The sequence below is a fragment of the Zonotrichia albicollis genome, chromosome 1 (genome assembly GCF_047830755.1).
Source record: "Zonotrichia albicollis isolate bZonAlb1 chromosome 1, bZonAlb1.hap1, whole genome shotgun sequence".
In the NCBI taxonomy this organism is placed as follows: Eukaryota; Metazoa; Chordata; class Aves; order Passeriformes; family Passerellidae; genus Zonotrichia; species Zonotrichia albicollis.
The window spans coordinates 119,857,143-119,881,475 of NC_133819.1; the positions used below are offsets into that span (position 1 = coordinate 119,857,143).

At 36.1% G+C, this 24,333-nt stretch overlaps 1 protein-coding gene across 7 annotated transcripts in view; it reads right to left on the reverse strand.

Annotated features, from left to right (window-relative positions):
* PDE7A (phosphodiesterase 7A) overlaps positions 1–24,333 on the reverse strand; it is a 78,265-nt gene that overhangs the window by 4,365 nt on the left and 49,567 nt on the right. For 6 of the 7 annotated variants that reach the window (XM_074551673.1, XM_074551665.1, XM_074551654.1 and 3 more), the window contains 9 exons: positions 13,875–14,026; positions 12,159–12,222; positions 9,754–9,849; positions 6,592–6,692; positions 4,434–4,565; positions 4,040–4,131; positions 3,272–3,416; positions 2,338–2,434; positions 1,273–1,353 (listed from right to left, as the gene is read on the reverse strand). In XM_074551673.1, coding sequence (XP_074407774.1) covers positions 1,273–1,353; positions 2,338–2,434; positions 3,272–3,416; positions 4,040–4,131; positions 4,434–4,565; positions 6,592–6,692; positions 9,754–9,849; positions 12,159–12,222; positions 13,875–14,026 — 960 coding nt within the window. The remainder of the gene's footprint in view (positions 1–1,272; positions 1,354–2,337; positions 2,435–3,271; positions 3,417–4,039; positions 4,132–4,433; positions 4,566–6,591; positions 6,693–9,753; positions 9,850–12,158; positions 12,223–13,874; positions 14,027–24,333) is intronic. The other variant, XM_074551643.1, reaches the window with a different exon arrangement.

Here is a 24,333-nt window from a genome sequence, read left to right on the forward strand (position 1 = left end):
AGAAACAAGCAAAGAGAGGCAGATTAAATAAAAAAAAAATACAGAGAAAAAGTAAAATACTCAAACTAAATACTTTAAATAGCATTTAGTAACAAACAATAAATGTGCATTTAAATACTCATTTAAATATTTTGGGCATCTTTACAAAAGAAAAAATCTCTCTAAATGTAAAAGATTTTACTAATCAGTCAGAAGAACACCAATACACTACATTACAAATTACCCTCTTTCTTTCACAGCAATGACCAAATGAAGACAAATACTGGACAATATGGAAGGGGAGAGAAATCTAAACATTAGCAACTAAGTCAGACAATTTAGAAAACCTGAAGTTCTAAAAGATTTTATAATTAATTGCCCTTCAGTGTGCCTGAATTATACTACACAGGGGAAAAAATAATATCTTGTTTTCACAATACTAGGGTGACTAAAAATACTTTAAAATACAAATTTTAGAAACTTTTTAAATAAGGCCACAAAACAATGCATTGATGTACTTCGTGTGTATGCACGTGTTCATTTATTTGTAATGTCTATTTACATCAAGCAAAAAAAATCAATGGTAAGATAGCCAAAACTGAGTCTTTTAATTAAAAAAGATGAATTCCTAGCATTCTAAATTAAACAGTGCAGTTGATTGAACATATCAGCTTTTGTGTCAATCTAAAGCATTAATTCATTCTGTGCTTGTTAAATTTGATTTTTTCTTTTACTATGTTTTTAACTGAGTCCCACTTCACCTCCATAATCAACTTTTATTAAAATTTACTATAAAAAGACATTTTACTATTTAAATCCAAGTCAGGTTAGCAAAAACTATTAATATAATGGCTATCCACCATTCTCCATCACATCTCTGCCCACCACCCTCCTTAAAGGCTGTATTTAAAGGGAATGCTGACATTCCAAAAAGCTAAACCCATCATGCCCAGCTGTGACAAGCTCACTGCAAAAGGCACCCAAGGCCATATGGGAAGGGGAAGGGACCCTCCTCTTCCCAAAACACCCTTCAGATGAGGAAAGTTCTGGGCAGCAGTGGACAAGCCAGACAGCTGAACCTACTCTGGGAGGAAACAGGGGCTCCAGGGCTGTCAGGGCAGCACCGTTCATAAACAATTCAAGAGAGGTTTATGTAACAAATAAAAATAGAATTGCTCTTTATAATAAAGTGCTGCCGCACACAGAGTATGTTCAGCCTCTAGGAAATGTATCCAAAAGGTGCTTTTTTTTCAAATTGCATGCTGAAAGAAATCTAGAATGAATTGCAGTTACCAATCTGGATGTTGGCAATAGTTTCTGTCTGTCGGTCACAAAGTGGACTCACACCCAAATGATATTTTTTTTCGATATCACCTGAAGAAACAAAAGTATTATGCAACCATTAAATCATCAAGCCCCAACCAAATCAAACACTAACAGAAGTGAACTGTGAGTGTTGGCTAACAAGGATACTACCCTGCAGCTGGTGGACTGCATTTAGTTCTCTTCCCAACTCCCAAAAAACCAAGCAGATCTGTCAGACTAACAACTTACAACTACTGTATTTAAATACTTGGTATTTTTCATCAAACAGTAATTACAGAAACCCCATAGAGCCACAAGTTTCCTGAAGGATTAGCATCCTCTTTCCTGCAAAACCTACACTGTCACAGAAATGACAAATTAATCCCCCCTCAGCAATATGGAAGAGGATAGCTTAGCTTTCAGAAATTTCTTGCTAAAGGCAATTTGTGTTTCTGCTTCCCCATCACCTTTATCGAAGATTAAGTCTCACATGATTAGCACCAAATAAAGCAGTCTGTTCCCCATTTACCATATTCACGTGCAAATTAGCAGGTCTGAAGTCCATCAAACTACCCTTAATTTTATTATAAAACAATTTAATAACAATGGAGTAAATTCACTCCATTTGCCAATGAAAGGCTTTATTAACTGCTTACAGAAGTAGGCTAAACCGCACAGTAACTAAAAATCTCCCTGGCTCTTACCTGCTTACCAACAGGCCTCACAGCTGAAGCTTAAATATTGAACATGATCAACATATTCCATAATTTGCTGAAACCACTAGGGCAATTTTAAAGTGGCCATAATTATTAATCTGCAGCACCTTTCAGCTGAAGGATGTATTGCATCAGCCATTCTAGGTTCAGATTCTAAGCAGATTCTCTGCTGAGTTTTAGTAACTCTGACCTTTTGCAGGAGACACAACCCATGGAAGTAAAAAACTCCTATACTGTACGTCTCTGTTAGTGCAAAATATAAATGGACTAGGGCTCATGGACAGCCTCTCCACACGGAATACATGATATACTAACAGATACTTCTACTCTTACTTGCCTTGATGGAAGAACTCCTCCGTTACTTTCTCACTCCACTGCTTGCTCAGCTCCCATGTCCGACAGGGGTTGCAAATATCTGCACACTTCAAAGCCATCTAACAAGTTAACACACAGTGTTAGATCATCCTGTCTTCAACTCAAGTGCCTGTAATTACTTAACTCTTGAGAGCAGATTATTTTAGGTTTTGTGAATAACAAACCTACCTACCCCTTCTGCTCCAAAGTTATGTTCTGTAATATTTAAAAAACACTCAGGGAATTGTGAGATCTCATGATCATCCCTGAGTAATATGGAAATTCAGTCAACTCAAAGTATTTCAGGACCACTATATTTAGTATACTCACTGGTACAGGAACCAAAAATAACTTCAGAAAAAGAAGCATCAAAGCAAGCAAGCCGTGGTTTCCATTTCTGGCTCTCATGCTTGTATTTTTAGCAATAGTTTGCACAAGACAGAACTTCTCATCTGTTTGTCCACTTTCTCTTATAGCCCACAATATGAACCTAGTAAGAAAATGCCTACAAACCTAAGAAGATTCTCAAGGCTTTTGTTTTTAAAGTTTGCTAAAGCTCACTAGCACAACTGCAAACTGATTCACAACAGCAATGTTTTCCTTCTCCAAAATATGTTCTGACAAAGCATTTCACAGTTCTGAGGCTGCAATGGAGTTGTTAGAAGAGCTAAACCTTGTCTTGGAAACACCTCGATTCAGCAGCTCCAAGTTATCAGACTTACCAACACAGCAGCACTTGGGAGAAGTGCTGGCTGTGGGAACTGAAGTGGAGGAACAAGCTCTTTGTAATGGAACAGAAAGGCTAAAAGACAGTTCTGCTCCGTTTTGAAAGGAGGAGAAGGCCTGGCAGAAGCACTTAAAGTAAATTAGTTTTTCCACTAAAATGCTCTTTTCAAAAGTACGAGCAGCAAGATCACCTGTAAGATGAAGTGACGATGGTTTGCGTTCTCCAAACATAGATCTCCTCTATCCAAATGGGATCGGAACATGGACAGGTACTCGTTTTGTTGGCTGATGTCTGTGGCGAGAATGAGATCACCTATCTGGCTCTCCATCAGCTGCCTGAAATAACAAACATTCAAAAGCATATCATTTAAGAACAACAGTCATCACTAGATCTACATGGCATTTTATCATATTTATTAGTGTAGAAATACAAGCTTTATAATAAGCATTTTCACTGAACTGACTGAACTGTTTGTTTTCTTTTCCTGAAAAATTCCTGCAACATTCACAGAAATATCAGAATATTTCATTGGCAGCTTTCAGAAAGACTAAAACAGTTTTTAGCTTTTTTCCTCCCCCTCCTTTTTTTTTTTTCCTTAAAAATGCACGAACTGATTGTCTCAAGATTATTTCTTGTCAAGAGTAGGTGAAGATGTTCTATTTTAAACTACAGTTGTGGTGGCAGAACGAGAAAAGACTGCCAAGTTTAGTCTGAACAGGTGCTTGACTACATGAATACACTCCTTCAATGTGCTTGCAATACATGTTATTTTCTGAGTATCACGTTGCACCATGAACTGCTCTACTCTATCAGCACAGTATCCAGGAATTCTTAAAATAGATCTCTATATTTTGTACTCAAAACTGCTGTGCAATAACTTATCTTGTTTTGCAGGGCTGTCTTAGCTGACAGATTGCTTCTATCTGAAACTAATCTATACTATGTGGTATAAACATACCTGTTTTCTAATGACATATGTGCAAATAAACCAGATTCTCTCAGCAACCCCACTGCCGATCTCCAGTGATGGTTCTCTAATACTGAGGTATTCTGTGAATTAAAATGGAATAACACATATCAGTAAATGCCCTTTCCTTAGGCTGAAGAGCTATATACAATTTGGCTGTGTTTTGGGATTCGTGTTTTATTTTCTTCTCTTCTTTTTTGTTTTTCCCAGAGATTAAAACCCACAAATCCTGAATACTTACTTAATTTGCACAATTTTTATCCCAGTGACATGGAAACACTGTCTGCATTTCATCCTACCACTAGCTAAACACTTCACAATTTATACTCCTTTTCTATACTCCTCTCCAATCCTGTTTTAACAAAACAACTGATTTTATCCTTACCTTATATAAAGTCGCTAAATAATGATTTGTTTTAATTAGGAAAGGTTGGTTAACGCCTGGGTGATCCAAATCATGTGTGGCAGCTGCTATTAAACTAAGCAGGACATCCCATGGAGTTAAAGACTCAGAAAGCTGCAAGGCAAACCCAACAGATGTTAGTAATGCAATAAGGCCTTAGAAAAAGTGCATGAATGTTTTCAGTAATTAACAGTGAATAGAAATTTGGAGAAAATCTTGAAGACGTAAAACTAACATTCCACTGACTTTTCACAGTATTTCCCCCCAAAAGCTACAAAATTTCAGCAATGGTTTAAGCATTACTCTTTCTGAATGGCAAAGTCCACTCATAAAAAATGCCAGCACACAAAATCCTTTGTGTCTGGTAATGAAGCTTGATTCCTAACCAGACCCCATAAAGCAGCAAATTCTTAAAATTAGCTCTCCCTCTCATTCACCAATTCCATTTGTGTCTATTCTGCTTTAAATTCATTCTAAATTTTAAAAAGCATGAAAGCCTTTCCTCCTAAGAAGAAGAAACTAATGCTCTGGAAGACTTGGAACTATTTAGAATGTATTTCTACTCTTATGCAAAATTGTATTTCAAGGTCTACCAGGACCAGAACCAAAGGAGGAAAATCTGCCACAAATAAATATTTTCAAAGACCATGTCAATTAACTCAGTATGCATCTACATGGACTTACTGTCACTGTTCATAGTGTTCCTTCTTGTGGTAGAGAGGTTTGAAAGTTTAAACTCAGTAACAAAGTCTAGTTTGCACTAAAACAGAGAGGACAGTTCTGCCCATACAGTACACTGAACTGTAGCTGCACATGTTACTAAAAATATCAAGCCTATTCTTGTATCTGAAGCTTTACAAAACTTCCATCACGAGTATTAAATAAAAAATGCTCACAGCTTCCAAACTGAATGCCATAAAAAAGCTCATCCTGTACCAGCTCTGATCAGGCTCACAGCACCAATTGGTCTGAGAGCAGCACTGAGAAACTGAGTGGGAGGAGTGGGCAAAGAGCCTCTGAAAAAGGTTTTATGGAGCCAAAATTTACTTGTTTTTACCTCAGAAGCAGAACAAGGAGCTATTCAAGGGAATACCAGATTGGTGATAATCTGCATCAAGGTTGATAACTTTTCATCTAGCTACAGAGCACTACAGCTTTCAATTTAATACAGAAGGACAGGACTTCGCCCTGAAATTGCCCAAGACATCACTTGAAGCAGCCTGATACCAGTCTAAGTAGCAGAGGAACAACCAATAAATTAGTTTAGCTCCTTAAGGTCTGCCACTCTTCCCTTTCTTAAAAAGAAAGCCAAAGAGAACTCCTAATGTATTGGTATAACTGCATCTTGTAGAAGTAAACTGTTGAGTAACAGCAAAGATGAGCAAAGCAAGGGTAATGATAATTTATGGAAGAAGAAAACCACCCCAGATGACAAGTACACAGGTTTACTGTTGCCAGCTCTGACTCAGGCTGCAATTCTATATGAATGTCTTGGGGCACAGCAGTATATTAAACAGCTGCAGCTTTAATTCCCTGCTCTAGTTCAGCAGGAAGTCACACAAAAGACAATGTCAGCTCAGAGGGGGAGAAAAAGAAAAGCACACTAAGTGTGAATTCACAGCCTCAGCAACAGGGAAGGCAAGGGAGAGTTCAGAAGTGTTTCTTGTTAGGTTCTTAGATTTCTTTACTTTTGATAAAACCTGCATGTGCATATACATATAGATATATGCATGCAGGTTCTTGTAAGATCAATGACCTTACTGCTCTCTACAGCTGCCTGAAAAGAGGCTGTAGCCAGGGGGCTTGGCAGCTTCTCCCAGGTAACCAGTGAAAGTTGTGCCAGGGGAGGTTTAGGTTGGGCATCAGGAACAATTCCTTCACTGAAAGGGTGATTAGAGATTGGTATGGGCTGTCCACAGTGCTGGAGTCACCGTCCCTGGAGGTGTTTAGGTGGATGTGGCACTCAGAGCCATGGTCTAGTAGACAAGGTGGTGCTTGGTCACAGGTTGGACTCCATCTCACAAGTCTTCTCCAGCCTAAATGATTCTGTGATATGTGCACACAATCCATTCATATGCATGTACACACAAACACATATTTCTGTGTGTATGAGTGATGTAAAAGTGAGAATGCTCCTTACCTTGGGCTCTTTTAAGTAACAGTGCATGGCCTGAGTCACATCAGCAGCATGAACTGCATTATGATAAGGATTTTGACTGTGATAATCTTCTTGAACCATAACTGCCGAAAAAAACCCAAATATCCAAATTTAAATAAAATTGCAATTTTTTCAAAGACCATTTTATATGCCCCTATTAGGCACAGAAATATGCAGTATCACAAGTTACATACAATAAAAGCATCAGAGTCAATAAATTGTCAGCTGAACCACAATGCAGCTGTAAGATTTTTATACAAGTGTTTGCTAAAGGAAATCAACTACATGTAAAGTCACCTCAGAGCAAAAATTAAACAACTTGAAATCAATACATAATCTGAGATACTCTGACTTTGAGAACTTCCCAGGGAAGGCTGTCTTCGACAATCTGTCTGAATGGTGAGGCAACACTGAATATAAAATAAAAATTATGCTTTTTACCAAACCATTAGGATGACTTCATACCATGACCTGAAAACAAACAGGACTTTAGAGGAATTAAGCATTGCTTTCCCATCATATGAAGTGTTTTTCTTTCCCATTCAGGAAAGTGGTCATGGAAAACCACTTCTATATGTATTCTAGGCATTTGCTCATACTTGGTACTCAGACAAATGTAAGCCCATATGCAATTTAGAAAAGAATCTCATTTAGATGCTGGTCTGACTAACTACACCTAGATTCAATAGTCTCTATTTAACTTCTTCTTTCCTCCATCTTCCTGACTGTCCTGGAAGATTACAGGCAGAATTCTTTGAAGGGCATTAACATTAGCTCAAGTACAGGGAATGAAAAACTATAATGTTAAAAAGGATTGAAGGGAAGAAGCACAGCAATCAAACTATATTCTAAAGTCTTGCCTACTGCCTCTAAAGTCTTGAGGTTTGCTTGGAAGAACTAAACATTAGTTCTTCCAAGCAAACCTCAAAAGAACATTTTCCTGTCTGACTATAATCTGTCAGTCACACTAAACAAACATGCCCACAAGCTCCTTTTCTACTCAATTTACAAGGCCAGAGAATCCATGTAATTGTGAATGTAATGTTACAGCATTACTGATGTGGTGTTTGTGAAAGCTGAGGTTCATTAAAAGTCAAAATACCGTCACCACCATGTCATCTCAATAGTACTCAATGGATAGGTGACAGATCATATGAAAAGTAATGAAAATCAATATAAATGGCTTTGGGCTTCATTAACCTGCAGAAGAACCCTCTCCCACCTATTCCTCACATCAAGTGCGTGAATGCATATATCCCTGGCTTTCTTCTTAATTTTATTATGGCTTCATAGGCTGATCCAGCTACCTGAGCTTTACAATTTTCCTAACTTACTTATTTTATTAAAGCAGACCTAGGTCGACATTTTGATTACAGTTTGCCAGAATCAGAGTAGCACAACCACCCTGTTTTCAGGAATGCAGCACTTTGCATTTTCTTTCCCTGGTTTAGGTCTGGAATAAGAATCTGTAAAGACACAGTAAGAAGATGCAAATCTCCAAGCAGATCATGGAAATCAGTGAAAGACTCTGTGTGTGTGTGTGTGTGTGTGTGTGTGTGTATATGTATATGTACAGATATATATATACACACATACACAAAAAAAAAGAGTTAAGATCCCATAGAGGACTAAAATCAAGACTTCTCTACTTAAAAAGATTTCAGTAGATTCTCATATAATGCGAATTTCGTGTAGCACTGGACCATTTGAGCTATCCTAGTCTTCTGGAATTTGATCTTCAGATTGCTATGGATTAAAGGAAAAGGGAAGAATTGTGCTCATGGTAAGAAACTGTATTTGGAAGAAAATCCATTATAAAATCAAAGAACCTAAGACAGAACTTTTTACTGATATTAAGTAGAAGGCATTATCAAAAAGGGAAAGGTGTTGAATGTCAAATTTAGAATAAATTCTGTCTTCTTCAAAGTCAAATCTCATTCTAGTGGATTGTGATCTTGAATAGTCATATCTAGTTAGAACTCTCATCTTCTGATAAACAGTTAACTAAACCAGTAATTTCTACCTCATCTTTCAAGTATTATCATCTGCATAATGTCAACTAACCAGATTAGAAAGAAAAAACACATTCAGTTAGAACTTGAAAAGCCTAAAACCAGATTTCTATAATAATTTTCCTCCACTCCAAGATATCAGTTATTAAGGTCAGCTTATTAACATTCCTGAAACTGGAGAAAATTTCGTCTACTTTAAAACAATATGAACTGCAAGACAGAACTGATTTTTTTTAATTGAACAGAACTAAATTGTGAAAACAAAAACATTCTCTTACTTGAAAGAGGAGGAAAGACTTCCAAATGTGTTTGCTCCCCTGTTAAGTGACAAACTTTGTAACCACAGAATTGTTTTCTCTGAAACTGTGAAAAACTGCTGAAGGGCCAGAAACTTGTTTCTCCCGATCAGTTAAAAAAATCATCCAATTTCACAAAATAAAAGATACTGTCACAAAAGAACCAAAGAAAGGAGGTCTCAAACCAGCACCTGTCTATGTACTGGGATGCAGACAGCTCTGTCAAGTGAATGTAGCACTTGGTTTGACTATTCTACATTGCATTTACAATTATTTTCCAAGAAGCATTCCAGTGACACAGGCCCAGACATTAAATTAAAATTGTCCTGTACTCTGTCCAGGGAGAAACTATATCCACAGTGCAATGCTTACTTATAGGAGAATTTGAGCAAGCAGGGGTAACACCAAACTGGCACCAAAACATATTTCTGATGTATTCCATACAGTTAGGAAACTGCATCATTGGAAAAAGCAAAGATCAATATAGAACTAAAAATCAGAACAAAGAAAGGAGCTGTCCAGCCTTTCCCAATACAAATGTCACACAATGTCACATATATTCCTGATTGTTTAATAGATACTAAATAGATATAATAAATAGAATATTTATCAGCTATGAAACTATTAAACTTCTTAATACTTATGTGGATTTAACGCAGAAAATTGTATACTCATAAAAACTTTGAGAGATCATCGCAATTAATGTAATTTAAATCACTGCACAATGTAGATTGCATCAGTACCCTTCAAACCTTATTGCTAAACTACAACCAGGACTTAAGGTATAAAAATGCAGAAAAACATCAATATTCATCAAAATAAAAAGCTGTATTTACCCAAAAATCTACGAAGTTTCATCGTATCTAATTGGAAGTGTTCAATTAGTCCATGTAGATTAAACAGATGAAAGGTTAAGCTGACTAGACTGTTTCCTAAAAATAAGATGAAAATACTAATTCATTGGAAGCCATAAAATCAGTGACTCTTCCATAAGAAATGTATTATTTCAAACAAATTGGTCACAAAAATTATACAACCAACCGAACTTCTTTACACCAAGTCATGATATTCTACACCAATTCATAAATATTTAAACCTTACTACATAACAAGTTTCCATTAGCTGTCTCTAGTAACATTTAAATCTTACTACAGACAAATTTTCTAGCTGTCTCTAGTAACCAGTGATTTTGCTTAATTCTAATGCATTCACCAACTGTCCAATGGCAACTGATAGGAAGAAAATGTTACTGAACATTTTGAACATTAAAAAACCTGTTTCAACATGCAAATCTATTATAATTATATTCCATTTTATAATTATATTTATGCAACATATCACAAACATATACAAAATACAAATGCAATCAGGCAAAAAGAAAAGCTAGACAACTATTGATTAGAGGACATTGCAAATATGCTCTCTCATTTTCATCATATATTTTGCTGGACTTCTTATTTCACTTGGAACTCTACAAAAAATGTACACTCTTACAAGCTTATAATATATGTTATCTACTCATAGCTTCATTATAATCTTTTGCAGTGATAAAATAAGTAAAACCTTAAGAGCCACAGTCCACAATGTTTATTTTTTAATAGCTTGTCCATTATTTGCTCTGCAAATGATGTCATAGCTGAGAAACTTCATTTAGCATTACACAACCTAGCACAGACAAAAAATGAGGTACAAGAAGACACAAACTTCTTCTAAATCAAGTTTATTACTAGATTAGAATTAATGTATTCTCATGTCACATCCTCACAATGAAATAAATACGCAATTCTTGGAACAATTGCGTATTATTTACTGGGGAAATTCCTCCATAGAGGTTCATCCAGGGCAGCTCATCCAGCAGACTTTTATATAAAGCATTCTGCCCTTACAAACTTCCAAGAACAAGGCTGCCTGATCAAAATTATTTAATTAGGATGCAAAATGGATGGTGGTATTGTAAGGCTTCCACAATAGAAGCTCTTCTGGTAGTACTTTAAATGCATTTGAAAAAAGCACATCTAAAAGGCAGAGAGGGCTTTTATGAGAAGGATGACTTCAGACTTCTCCCATTTGATACACTAATCCAAAGAAGCTATGCTTACATGTTTACTTGTACACAGAGCTTTTTTTTTATTCAGTTATATAAAGTTTATCATTATCTATATAAGCATTCTATTTTTACAAGTCCTTGCTATTTTTGTTTTTTTCTATCCATCTTCTGTATTAAATGTAACTGTGAGGTTACTACTCTTACACTTGGTAAAGCCAAGCACCCCTTCAATGAAACAGAAGAGAAAAAGATCTTTTGGTGCCACATTCTCCTTTTTGAACTTAATTTCTTGTTCTGGCAACTTAAATTGCAACTTTGCTACCTACTCCACATGACTGCTGCAAAATCTGCAAGAGCTGCCCCTCCATTCTCTTCCCACACTGGCACAAATGTCACTGTGATATTGGACTTGCTCATCTCCTCCTTCCATTCTGTTCAAAACCCAGCTGCCATTGAGATTATAATGCAAAACTTCACCCTACCCACTGCAGCAGCCCTCCCTCCTCCTTCCCAGCACATTTACAGATTTCTTTTCTGCCTACAAATGAACAATACTTGGGTTTTGGTTTTTTTAACCAACTATTCCTGCAGTTCCTACTGCTATTTGTAATGGGCACACAAAAGTCACCAAAATGTTCTCTTCCTTTTTCTATGTTGTGCAAATGATGTGTACAGCAGACTCCCTCTGCTCAACTCCCAATTCTCCAGGTATTCTATGTAATGGATTAACACCAACATGCCTCTTACAGCACTATAAAGTAACAGAACTATTCTATTTAACACTACATTTATCAGAAGAATACTTGGTCAATATAAATGACCTTTTGGACAGAACCATAAAAATCACCAGCACCTCATAATTGAAAAAAAGAAGTCAAAGATCATAAAATTATTTGTCAATTTGTATTCAAATTACTACTTCAAATTACTAAGTGAGAACAGCAACCTATAAAGTACGTCAAGGGCCTCTTCTAAAAATCAATTATTAGTATCAGTACTGACAGTATCATTATTTTAATGGAGTGATCAGGCAAACTAGGACTCAGATTAAAAACTATTAAATCAATAAGTAGTACCTGAAGAAATCTGCACTTTTTAGCAAACAAACAATCACAAACAACACTGCAACATAAGTGCCATAGTTAAGTTATGCTAGAAGATAAAGCACAAATGAAACACCAAATGTAAACTCACCATTTGTCAGTCTATCAAAAAGAAAAATATCAAAATTCCAATTTCCAACCTTCTCCAGCATACACTGAAAAGAAACACAAAAGCTGTCATTTTTTAATCAGTATATGTCTATCTTCCTGTAGCTTGGAGGAGTATTTAAGATTTCAGAGACAGATCAAGTCTTTAGAATTTCTACATAAAAAATAGTAGTAAAAGAATAATTAAATTTGTTTGATAACTGAAAAACATCACACATTTGCAAATAAAAAGACTGGAGGGAAAAAACCAAACAATGAGTGCCTTGGCAGAACTGGTTGGAGATGCTCCTTTCAACCTTCCAGCAGTTTCTCAAAAGACAATTAAAAACAATTAGGTTCAAATCAGAAATAGTATGGCAGAATGACTCTGCATTCAGACTAGCAAATTAATCTCTGTGTAGTTGTTTACCTTTTCCTTTTTTTCCCTGCTTACAGAACAGTATCTTCATGATTCACTAGATATTTGAGGCATTGCATAAGCATTTTAATTTAAGAACCTGGCTTTTGACTTTTCACCCCACTCAACTAGCACATCTTTATCACAGCTGTTCCACACAAACTGCTCCTCCCACAATAGGAATGACCAAGAACAGCAAACAGTGCAAGAGGCCTCACCAGAGCTGAGCAGTCCCAATCTTTGCCTCCCTTACCTGTATCAGAAATACCTGTCCAGCACATTTTACAACAGTCCTGCCTTCTCCTATTCTCATTAGCTTGGTACAGCTGTTTTGTGACCTTATTATTGGTTCTAGCTTTTCTCTACCAGCTGCTAAAACTCTGCTATCAGAAGAAACAAAAGCATTAACAGTATATTTTTATTATTAAATTGCATGTACATTTTTAAGATCCATTCTCCAGGTTCTCCAATATCTTTGTTCACAGCCTGATAATATTCAGCATGGATACATCCATTGTATTGTAAGTACATTGTTTTTCTGTGTCAGATGACAAAAGGCACTGGATACAGTGACACAGCCTTTGGGATATTGAATAACCTGAATAACCTTTGCCTGTTCAATCCCCTTCAGCACTTTCCATCCTCTGAGGCAAATACAGCAGCCTTTCTATCCAGGTAGCTGCTCCCTCAGTACCAACTCTCTTCCCAGTATCTGCTTTCCCCGCTTTAGTGCTGAACAAGTGTATTCTGTATATTGTATTTTCTTCTCTAGAAATGCCTACCAAAGAGAAAGTCAGTTTGACAGAAGCATGTCCTGAGAAATCCATTTACTGCACTTTATTGAATTTAGGCAGTCACTCTTCCAGTTGTTCACTAGTGAGGTTAGACTAAAAATCAAAGGGAACAGTTGTCTAAATTGCTCCATTACATTTCTTAAATACAGATACATTTCCCTATCTTCATTTTTTTATTTAATTATTCAAAGGCATCCTTAATTCACCAGTTATTTAAAAAAAACCAACAAAACAAAAAAAACATCAATGACAAAAACACTAGCAACATAAAAATTATCTGAGTAAACTTGTGGGCAGTAGAGGAGTTTGCTACAGACCATGAAATTTTATCTGGATTTCATTACAATATATACATATATATATATAAACACATAAAAATACATACACAAAAAATGTATTGTGCTTAGAATTGGTGCTTGGTTGCCCTTTTAGTATGTGATATGGTTATATATAATAGTAAGCATTTAGAAAAACATACTTTAAAAAAATAAAAAATCAAGCAACCAACCTTTGCTTGTCCATTATAATCATCATCTAAAATGTTTGAAGAATTTGGAACAGTGATACCACGGAAAAAACGGGAAGATCTCAGGTATCGCTGGAAACTAAGCAACCTTCTCACATTTCTTGCAGACACAGAGACTTCGATTTCAGAATTTGCTACAAAAAACAAGAAAATAAACACTCTCTCTAAAAAACCTTTATCAAAAAGACAAGTGCTCAGGGAAGTTTGGTATAAAGATAATGCCCTTTTTTGAGTATCAAACATTTCAGCACAAATACAGATATTTTTATTAGTACTAAATACAGAACCACGGATTCGAAAAAAATATGTTCTGTGTAAGCATCCTGTGAAGAAAAACAAATACTTAAATCATAGCTGCAACTCATCTTTTTAAGGAACTCTGTTATTGAAAGAACAAAAATATTACGGATATTGTTTAAAAGCACACACAGTACTGCAAACAAATTCTTTTTGGAAAATTGGTGTCATGGATACACATCCAATGCACGTCCCTAACAAAGCACCTAAGATGACATATACACCAGCAAGAAAGTATCAGAAACTGAGTGTTGATACAGGAGATACAAGTAGGCTTTAAGCAAGTACAAATTACTTTTACACAGTTTAGAGCTCAGAAAATCTCTTAACTCTACTATGCTGAAGTTTTAAACACACTCAAGTAATTTTGGTGCTTTTGCAAATAACTACACTCTTCTGCCAAACAATTATGACATTTATGTTCACAGCATATCTAATTCTGTTTCCCAGTACGGTGAAAACACAACAGAAAATTATTTCAGCCTCTTTCCAAAGATTAATCCAAATATCTTCCTTTACTTTTATTAGGTTAACTGAATTACACAAATGACCAATACTAGTTTATGTCCAGTTCCATTTGATATACCTGAAGTGTTTAAAAAACCCCAGCATCAAACTACACAGAGCTACAGTTCCTTTGTAGCAAGCCAGATAATCTCATTTTGAATTACATTAAGCCAAACTCAGCCTTGACTTTCTTTTCAACAGTGCCCCCCAACAGCAGTTTTATATAACCAACAGGAAGCCAATAATCTTATCTTGATATTCACTCAACCTGCCTGAAATGACTCATGTTAAATAGTAAAGTTTTAAAGAGGTATTAAGTAAGGAAGTCAATGCCAACATGCTATTTTTTAAAAATGCAGATAATAAAAAAACCATTATCACAAGTCTGTAGCACAGACCTCTTGTCCTTCCAAAAATGAGACATATTAGAAGTTGGTGAAGTAAGGAGTTACAACTTTTATTCTTAAAGTCAGTCTAAAACGTACACAGGAAGGTGTGGCCTTATTGACAATCTGAACTAAAAGTTCTCAGTGATTCCAGTGACAGCAGCTTAATTCTGCATAACATAAATCTTTATCCATTTTAATTCTTCTCCCTGAAGAAGTTCCAATTTGCTTACTGTTCTATGCCAGCTCATAGCAATTACATTAATATATTAATTCCCAAAATACACTAATAAAACACCTTTAAATAGAGCTGACAGTGGCATGATCATAGAATATCTAATCAAACACAGCACCATTCCCTACCAATGGTCTGTGTTTACAGAAATTCAACTGACACAACTGAATGTTCTTTCAGACATGCCTGAAACACTTCATCAGGACACTGAAGTTCAGGGCTAACACAGACATCTCCACATGAAGTATCCTTTTTCAAGCTATCATTCTCAAGGCCAGGGCTCTTCCTCTGAAGACACTGGTACCTATAATATATCCCAGGTGGCTTTTTATTAAGTAAACAGATGTACTACATATGATAAAGGTTGCTTATAAAGCAACATTCATGTGTACAGCAGGAAAATAAATAGATTCTGTCATGCTACATTACTCCACCAATATTTCTAAGCACATTTGTGACCATGAAGTTACAGTCTAAGCACTACCAGCCTGCATAATAGAGAAGCAGGGAGCAATACAGCTGCTGCTGCTAATGCAGTGTATGCTACAGGTAAGAAGGGTCTCTCCCTCACTCTTGATCCAATTCCTTCAGAGCCCAATTTCACAACAGAAATTATTGGGTTGAAAATAAAAAAATACAAAATGGCTATATTTAGGTTATAAAATGATCTAAAATATCCACAAATTCACATACAAAAGCCATAAACTTCACTAAATCACAATAAAACAAAATATTTGAAGCAGGAAAAATGAGCACTTTTCTGGAAGCATAGATAATTTTCTTGTTCTCAAGTGGTCTTCTACAAACTTGTTTTTGTTGTCATGCTACAAATTGAGTTTCTCAACACAGGTACCACCCGTTAATCTTGGAGGGAATAGTACACTGTAGGTACTACAAGGAAAAGAGCAGCTTCTGGCAGCAAAATACACAACAGAACACAGAAGTGCAATAATTTGGCAGTACAGGCCTGTGTTCCACTTGTACTTGTATTCAAAGTCATTTAGGAGGGGTTGCACATCTTCTTGCTTCAGGACTGTTTCTGATGATGATAGAGGTAGAGAGGCAAACGAGTTAGTTGGTTTTCTGTGAAGCTGAACCGTCATTCTCTTCGCAATAAGCTATTGACACTTATTCATCTTACAAATATGTTTAAACTCTCTAAATTATCACCAAATTGGCCTAGCCTCATAAACCACTACTACTACACATTAATCATAGGTTTTCTACCTCTCATTAAAGAAAAAAAGCAAAGCCTACATTATTCCAGCTTTCCTAGCAGTAGTGCTGCTTATTACAGAATCACAGCATTGGTGAGGTAGGAAAGCACCAGATGAGGTTCATCTGGTCAAACTCCTCTGCTCAAGTCGAGTCACCTAGACCAGAACCATCTCCCAGAGGCTTTTGTGTATTTCCAAGGATGCAGACTCCACAACCTCTCTGGTTGTGTCAACACTTGGTCACCCACCCTCACAGTGAAAAAGTGTTTCCTGATGTGCATCAGTTTGTGCCTATTGCCTCTGGTCCTCACACTGGGCACCACTGAAAAGAGCCTGGCTCTGTCTCCTTTGCACTTTCCCTTCAGGTATTTGCATACATTGAGAAGTTTGCCCTTGAGCCTTCTGTAGGCTGAACAGTTCCAGCTTTCTCAGCCCTTTAATCTTCCTCACCCTTTGCTGGACTCTCTCTGGTATGTCCATGTCTCTCTTTTCCTGGGAAGCCCAGACTGGGACTCCAGGTGAGGCCTCTCAGTGCTGCACATAGGAGAGGGATCACTCCCCTCAACTGCAGGCAACATTCCTCCTATTGCAGCCTGGATACCACTTGCTTTCTCTGCAGCAAGGGGATATGGCTGGCTCATATTTAACTTGGTGCCCACCAGGAGACCCAGTTCCTTTTTTGCCAAGTCACATGAGGGCTGCCCCTGCTTGTGCTGGGGCTGTTCCTCCCCATGGCTTTGAGCTTTCCTTTGAGCTACTAGTTATTGCACATGGATAGACCAAGGTAGGTAATAACACCTTAACTAAATAAATGTCTTTATCCTTTAGATCTGAAATGATCAGAGTAACTTCCAAATGAGAGAAGAGATTTTGAGCTTTGCCATCCCTCTGCAGCTCCAGAGCACCTGATTTGTGGGACTACACTAAACCAAAAACTAGATTTCTCTCTTTAACATTAAACACTTACCCCAGGACAATTCACAATAAACAAGTCAGATGCAGAGGTTCGATAGGTTATTAATTTAAAAGGGAGGCTGAAAAAGGAAATAGCTGGCTTTCAAGCAACGGGGTGAGAGGAAGATACGTTCTCCAGCTGCAGGAACACTGATAGCTACTGTGCCTGCTTTTTTCCTTTCCCTCACAGATAAATTATTATTAAGGATACAAAAACCAAGTGCTTTGTGGTTTTGGCAGATCAGCTAAGGCCAGTTAATGGAAAAGACTGGTGAAATGAATGATACAGTTGTGCAATGGAAACTTGGCATTTCTCTCCTGGCACATTCATTCTCTTTAGATGCATGATTAATATGAGAATGACAACCTCCCCGCTTCTATCACGAGTCATGAAAAGAGATGCTAATTTCAGAGACACTACCAAACCAAGGCTCACTAATGTACAGATCATGGAAAGAAGACAGTGAAGCATGCTGCAAAAACATCTCCCAGCCCAAATATCTTTTCTTCCATTTGGAGCCTTCAGTGTGCTAAATGCCCTTCTAATATCCAATATTGACTATTTGCTCACACGGACAGTTTAAGGACAAATTAGAACAATAAAATAAATTTGACATTTACTGCCTTTGGAACTGAAAGAGAATGAAAGCAAAGCTGGGATGATGGACATGTTAAAAAGGACACTACAGCATTGGGAAGTGCTTTTGATGCAAGGAACCAGAAGGTGAACTGTAGGCCTTAGTGCCTGCTCAACACCAGCTGTCCTAGGACTTCCTCTTGCCATTCCTTTGTAAATTGCAGTTGTTATCCAAAGCATCAATCACAGGTATTGGGGCGTTTCGTTTGTTTGATTAAAATGGTTATATTCTTGTTTCTAAGCATCTTAAGTGAGATGCTGGTATAATAAAAAATTCCTTTCTCTAAAATAAAGAAAAAGAAGTAATTCTGGTTATTAATATCAGTTATTTTGCTAGTGTGATGCATATATAGCAATAAAATAACACAAGTCGCCTTCATCCAACAGATTTCATCTGTATTCTGAGACGCTAATTTTAATCTCTTCCCACTCCCAATCTTTTAACTTCATGAAACCCTAAAATAAAATGTTTTAGCACATTTCACAGGGGTATTAAATATTTATTTTTCTCATGCCAATATAAAAAACCAAAGTAAAGACAAGTGACAATCACTTAAAAGATCACAATATACTGACAGATTTAGTCTTAAAAATATATATTGTATATTAAGGACAGTCCACAAAAGGAAGAATAACAATTATTATTCAGTTTAATTATTAATGGAACCTTAAATCCTAGCAATATACTTCAATTTTCTTATAATGCAAAGACAGACTTACACCCTCTGACAGCAATCTGGTTAAAACAAGGCTATCCAGCTTCAAGAACTTTACCTCCATTTCTTCCTTGCTACAGCCAAAAAGGCAGATAGAAAACTATCCATTATAAAAAGCACTGAGTTTTGCTACACACCAACAGAAAGAGCTTAACTGAGGATCATGAGTATCATGCCAAAAAAAAAAATTAAGGAAATAAAGGGGAAAAAAAGTATTTGATTATTTGATCCTTCCTATGTTTGGATGTAAAAACTGAAAGTTGAGGTGAGCACTGGCCCACCAGATGAGGCTTTTCCCCCCAAAATATGAAGGAATTATCTTCTTTTAACTGAAGTGATCTCCCATTAATTTTCCGTATTAACCCAACTGCACATTTAACAGTTTGACATAGGAGATACTATCCTTAAACCTGACACATCCTCTGAAATTTTCCACTACCTGTCAATATCTGTTGGAAAGAAATATTCCATATTACATGCCAATTAAAACCATCTAAGGATGCACCTTTCTAAAGATCCATCTTTCCATGATACAAATAATTTTCAATTTATGAATAAAGTATGATCTAGCATTTCACACCACTAGAGGGACCCATAAGCATTCTAATTTCACATATATTCCCATCAAACTATTAAGAAATGCACTATATTAGATCCATGAATGTTTGTGGGTTTTTTTAAATTAAGAGTTGCTATTTTACCACTCATGGTTTGAATTTTAAAATATTTTTACAACATTCAGTATTCAAGTATTATATAAAACTATTACTTCATTTGGGAAGATATAATTTTAGTAAGGATTTTCAAGTTACATAAAAAGACTAATTTAGATTATTGGGGTCTAAATTATCTCACTATAGTTCCTGTCTTTCTCAGAACCACTTAGAAGACTAGCATCATTTTAAGACACTACACTTCTGCTTAAAAAAATATTAAGCTGTACTGTTTTGGTTTTAACGTACAATATGTAACTACATACACATTCATAAATATTTTTCTATTTTCCAAATATTTTCCATTATTTTCCAAATAATAATGACTGCTGGAAAATATGCTGTGGGTTAAGGATTAATGAAATAAACATGGCTTTGCAAGTGTCTTCTGAATGGAATGAGAAAAAAGAATTAGGTTTCAAGAAAGTCTAGCATTACCACAACTGTCTTAAAAGCTCTAGTGGTTTTCATCAGATGCTACCTGATGGAGGGGAAGTGCTAAGCATCACCACCACCTAAAATAACTTTTCCTGAAGGATCTTACAGAGCAAAAGGATCTCATTGCCTTAGCAAAGCACAGAACCATAGAATAATTTAGGTGGGAAGGGACAGAAGAGACTTCTGAATGTCCTTTAGTCCCATCCTCTGCTCCAAGCAGAACTAATTTGAGAGAATTTGCTCAAAGTGAAGGGACTAGACTACTTCAGTATGAAATAAATGCCAAATCTCCAATGGCACTATAAGTCATTGCACAGTAGTACAAGTGCAAAAAAAACATCACGAAAAGGTATTTACAGGACTTTAATAATTTACCTCTTTTGAATTTTGGCGCATGTTAGAATTTCTGTAAACACCTCAGGAAAGATACAAAATTAAGTGGATTAAACACTGCCATTTCTGTGCTCAAATGAGTAACACTTGGCAATAATCTCAGGATAGGAAACTACATACAAGGCAGTCTTTCCATACCAGTTTACCAGTTTTCATAAGCCCAGCAATCCTGAAGTTGGTTTTTAGGGATTTTTTAACCCTAATCCATTCATTGGGCATGGCAAATCTGCAATTCACAACAGCATACTGTAAACTAAGAAACCTCACTGAAGCTAATTATTTGGAGGAATATCATCAGAACACAAATATACAAAATATATACAAACACAGCCTTTTACAAAATGGGTTATGCCATGTTAATCAAGATACTGATCCTCCTGAAGAACTCAACATAGAATGGTTCCAAACTCTTTTCCCAAAAGGATAATATATTTCAGATCATTGCCAAATCATTTTCTTGCTGTCTTCCCAGAAAAACCCACCTCTCTTCGGTGTCCTAGAAATCTTCAGTTCTACAGTAAATGAATGACAGAACTCTCAACTCATCTTTTTTTGTCTATTTTTCATCACCAGAAAAAAAAGAAGAATCGAAAAACAACCCATCATGGTTAACAGAAAATTAATTTCCTTTACCAGCCTTTACTTTACTTTATGGTGGTCAGTACAGAAAGTCAAACTGGGAGCGCAGATGAAAACAAAAGAATTTTCAGGTATTTTCTACCAAACTGTCCAGCATACAAAAAAAAAGCCTTTCTAAATAAGGTATTAGGAGGAAGAATATACTGGAGAGGTTCAAAAGAAATGGGGGAAAAACCAGAATATATCACTGTCTTCTTCTATGGTCAAACTTAAGCCAGCAATGAAATACAGAGTGGCCTGTACCTGTGCAAAACTCCAGAGCACACAGACTGTTCCACAGTAGCTTGGAAAGAAGAAACATGTAGAATAACAAAGGAAAAAAACAAACCTGCTCTATATTCTCAATTAAAACTTTTTATCTCCACATCTTCCTTAACCAAGTTCACCTCAAGCTCACTCTTTTCATTTGGCCAATACAACTGTATCTGGAGCATTTTCTGATTTCCCCTTGTGTAACTGCATTCTCCAACCTAAATCAAAGTCAAAATTTCTCTCATATTATGGAACACAATTTACTGGAATAATCTGGATTGTGAATAATTATAAGACAAATTCAGTATTGCATCATTCACAGAAAGGCAGCTTTTGAAGTAATCTCTCAAGTGCAAGCTTTTTACTCCTCAGTGATGGTATTTTCAAAGGGAAACAAATACTTCAAGCTGTGATCACAAGAATCTTCCTGCATTACTTTACTCATTGTGAAACTCACCCTTCTTCACAGAGGACTGCTGAACAAGAGAGATAATTCCTGTTAAACATAACCAAATAGGTAATTCCTCTATTTTCTGAAACAAAAAAGGGCATTGAAATTAATCTGGACTCTGCTTACTTTATCTCAATCTTTAGATGGTATCACCAAAAGCATCATTAGCTGCTGCTACACAAAGATTTTTCAAATTGTTTCAGGCAATCAATTTGGATTTGCACTCATCTCTTCTTTGAATTCTGGAATCTCAGCCAAGGGAAGTCTAAACTCACTGTTCAAGGTAAACATTTTCAAATGGTTTATGAGCTAAGAACTAGAAAGTTAAAAAAATCCTTGAAACAGCACATGCTGACATTTTTGCCAGACCTCAGAACAGCTTATAATACAATCCACAAATGGTAATTTCCAAATAAACAGTCTGAAAGTTGTATAAAAAAAGGTAAACTCTGGAATTTCATCATGTATTTGCACTCTCAAGGAAGAGAATTAGATTTATACACCATCTATAAAATATCTCTTCCTTTCTTTCCATTTCCCCATTAAAAGGCTCCATACACAGCTAAGGAGAATCATCTAAGTCTCAATGAAGTCTTATACAGCACCATTATTCTGTATGCAAGTGACTATTTTCTTCAAAATTGAGCATTCCTGAATGTTACCAAACACATACTGACTAATTCAAAATCCCTTCTTCTTTCTAAGATATTTTAACTCACAGATGTGACAGATTTGGTCATCTATAAAACACAAAACAGAGCCCCATGTAGTGACAACATCATCATCCCCCCATAGAAGCATGCTCAGATGAGACTGGCACAAGAGAATTCTAAAAACCTTTTTGACAAGATATTACTTATTCTAGGCCAAGCACTACAAGAAAACAATAAGAAAACCAGGTTTCTTCTCTGCAAAACCAAAATATTCATTTTTCTATTTGGTTCCTCCAGACTATATCCAACAACCCTTTCCTAAAAGGAAGCTTAAAAGCATTAATTTCAGCTGTATCTGCATATGACATTTCTCAATATTTTTTTGTTATCTTAATTATTCATTTGATCTTCATTCATTTTGGCTTCACTTCCTCACTATAACATAACGTACAAATCACTGTGCACACTCACTGTTTGGGGTTATTTTTCAGGAGAAACAGAGAATGATTAGGGCACATTATATATGACTTTCTTTGTGCATGCTAGGAACACCTACAACAATCAAAATTTCTTACGGGTAGTGTGTATACATACATACATACATTAAAAAATAGACACTACTGACAACTTCTCAATAGCAAGAAAACAAAGTCTACAACTTTATTGCTGGTTTACTGTTTCTGAAAAAAAGGAATATTTTTATCTTGTCACCAATTCTTCTATCAAAGATTTTGTTTCACATTAACTTTTATCAACATATTCCGACAACACTGAAGACTGAGTTACTGGATATGATGTCTGAAGCAATGTAAAGAACATTTTGAAGTATTCATGTAAACTGTAGCCTATTGATAAACCAGAAGACAGTAAGAGTGATTACAACCACTGCAATCACTTCTTCAATAGCTTCCCTGAAAACCAAACAGTACATGCTGCGTTCTCACAGCAAACTGCATCACTCCCTTCTTGTTTCTCATGGAGTGAAAAGTAGATCCAATGTTCTACAGTCACTACAATAAAACATTACAGTGTATGCATTTTACTGTGCAACAGTGAATTCAGAGGAAGAAAGCTGAGGAAGAAATTCAGAGGAATAAAGTTGGCTGCTCTCTCCTTTCCAGAAATGGTGGATTTAAGATGCCATCTTGATGTTATGCCCATGGTCCCACACAGGCATAACCAACAGAACACAGTAACAGAAAAACTGATAACTGATAACATTAACTAGCTGCTAACCAACAAGAAGAATATAATCCTCACTTTGCCCATTCACCAGGAAGCAGTGTTGTTAAAACAAAAATGCATTAAGCTATTCTTCTTGGTAGTTCCTACAATTACCTATAAAAAGGAGACTGCTGGAATAACAGATAATATATTAGGAAAACTACCATCGAACAAAGTTAGCTTAATCATCAGTGAAATCCTGCATTTAATAAAGCTCAGATATTACTCCCATTCCACTGTCCTAACAACAACAATATTTTTCCAACCATCTTCCTAAAATCAAACTTTCTAAAAGTTACTGTTGAGAATACTTCTAGACAGGTTAGAAACTTGAATATTCATGTATCAGTTACAGAATTTTGGGATGAACATAGAGATGCTGAGCTTATAATGCCTAAGAAGATATAGAAGTGATCTTCAGAAATAAGCGCTGACAAACTTTACTTCGGCAACACTGGTTGAAGCTGTGAGTTCAAGTAGTGTTATGAAGCAAAGCAATGCATTTAAAATTCACTACTCTTCCAACCTATCAGTAAAATACTGGGTTAAGAGCCTATCAATAAATATTAGAGAAGAGACTGGTCAACATATTATTAGCTACCCCACCTGAAAGATATTCAAACTCTTCTCAAAACATCATTGACAGAGAAAGAAAACAATGCTGAACAACCAAAGTTAGCTAAGCAAAACACAGAACAGCACTAATGCTGTCAGTCACAGTCAGCACTG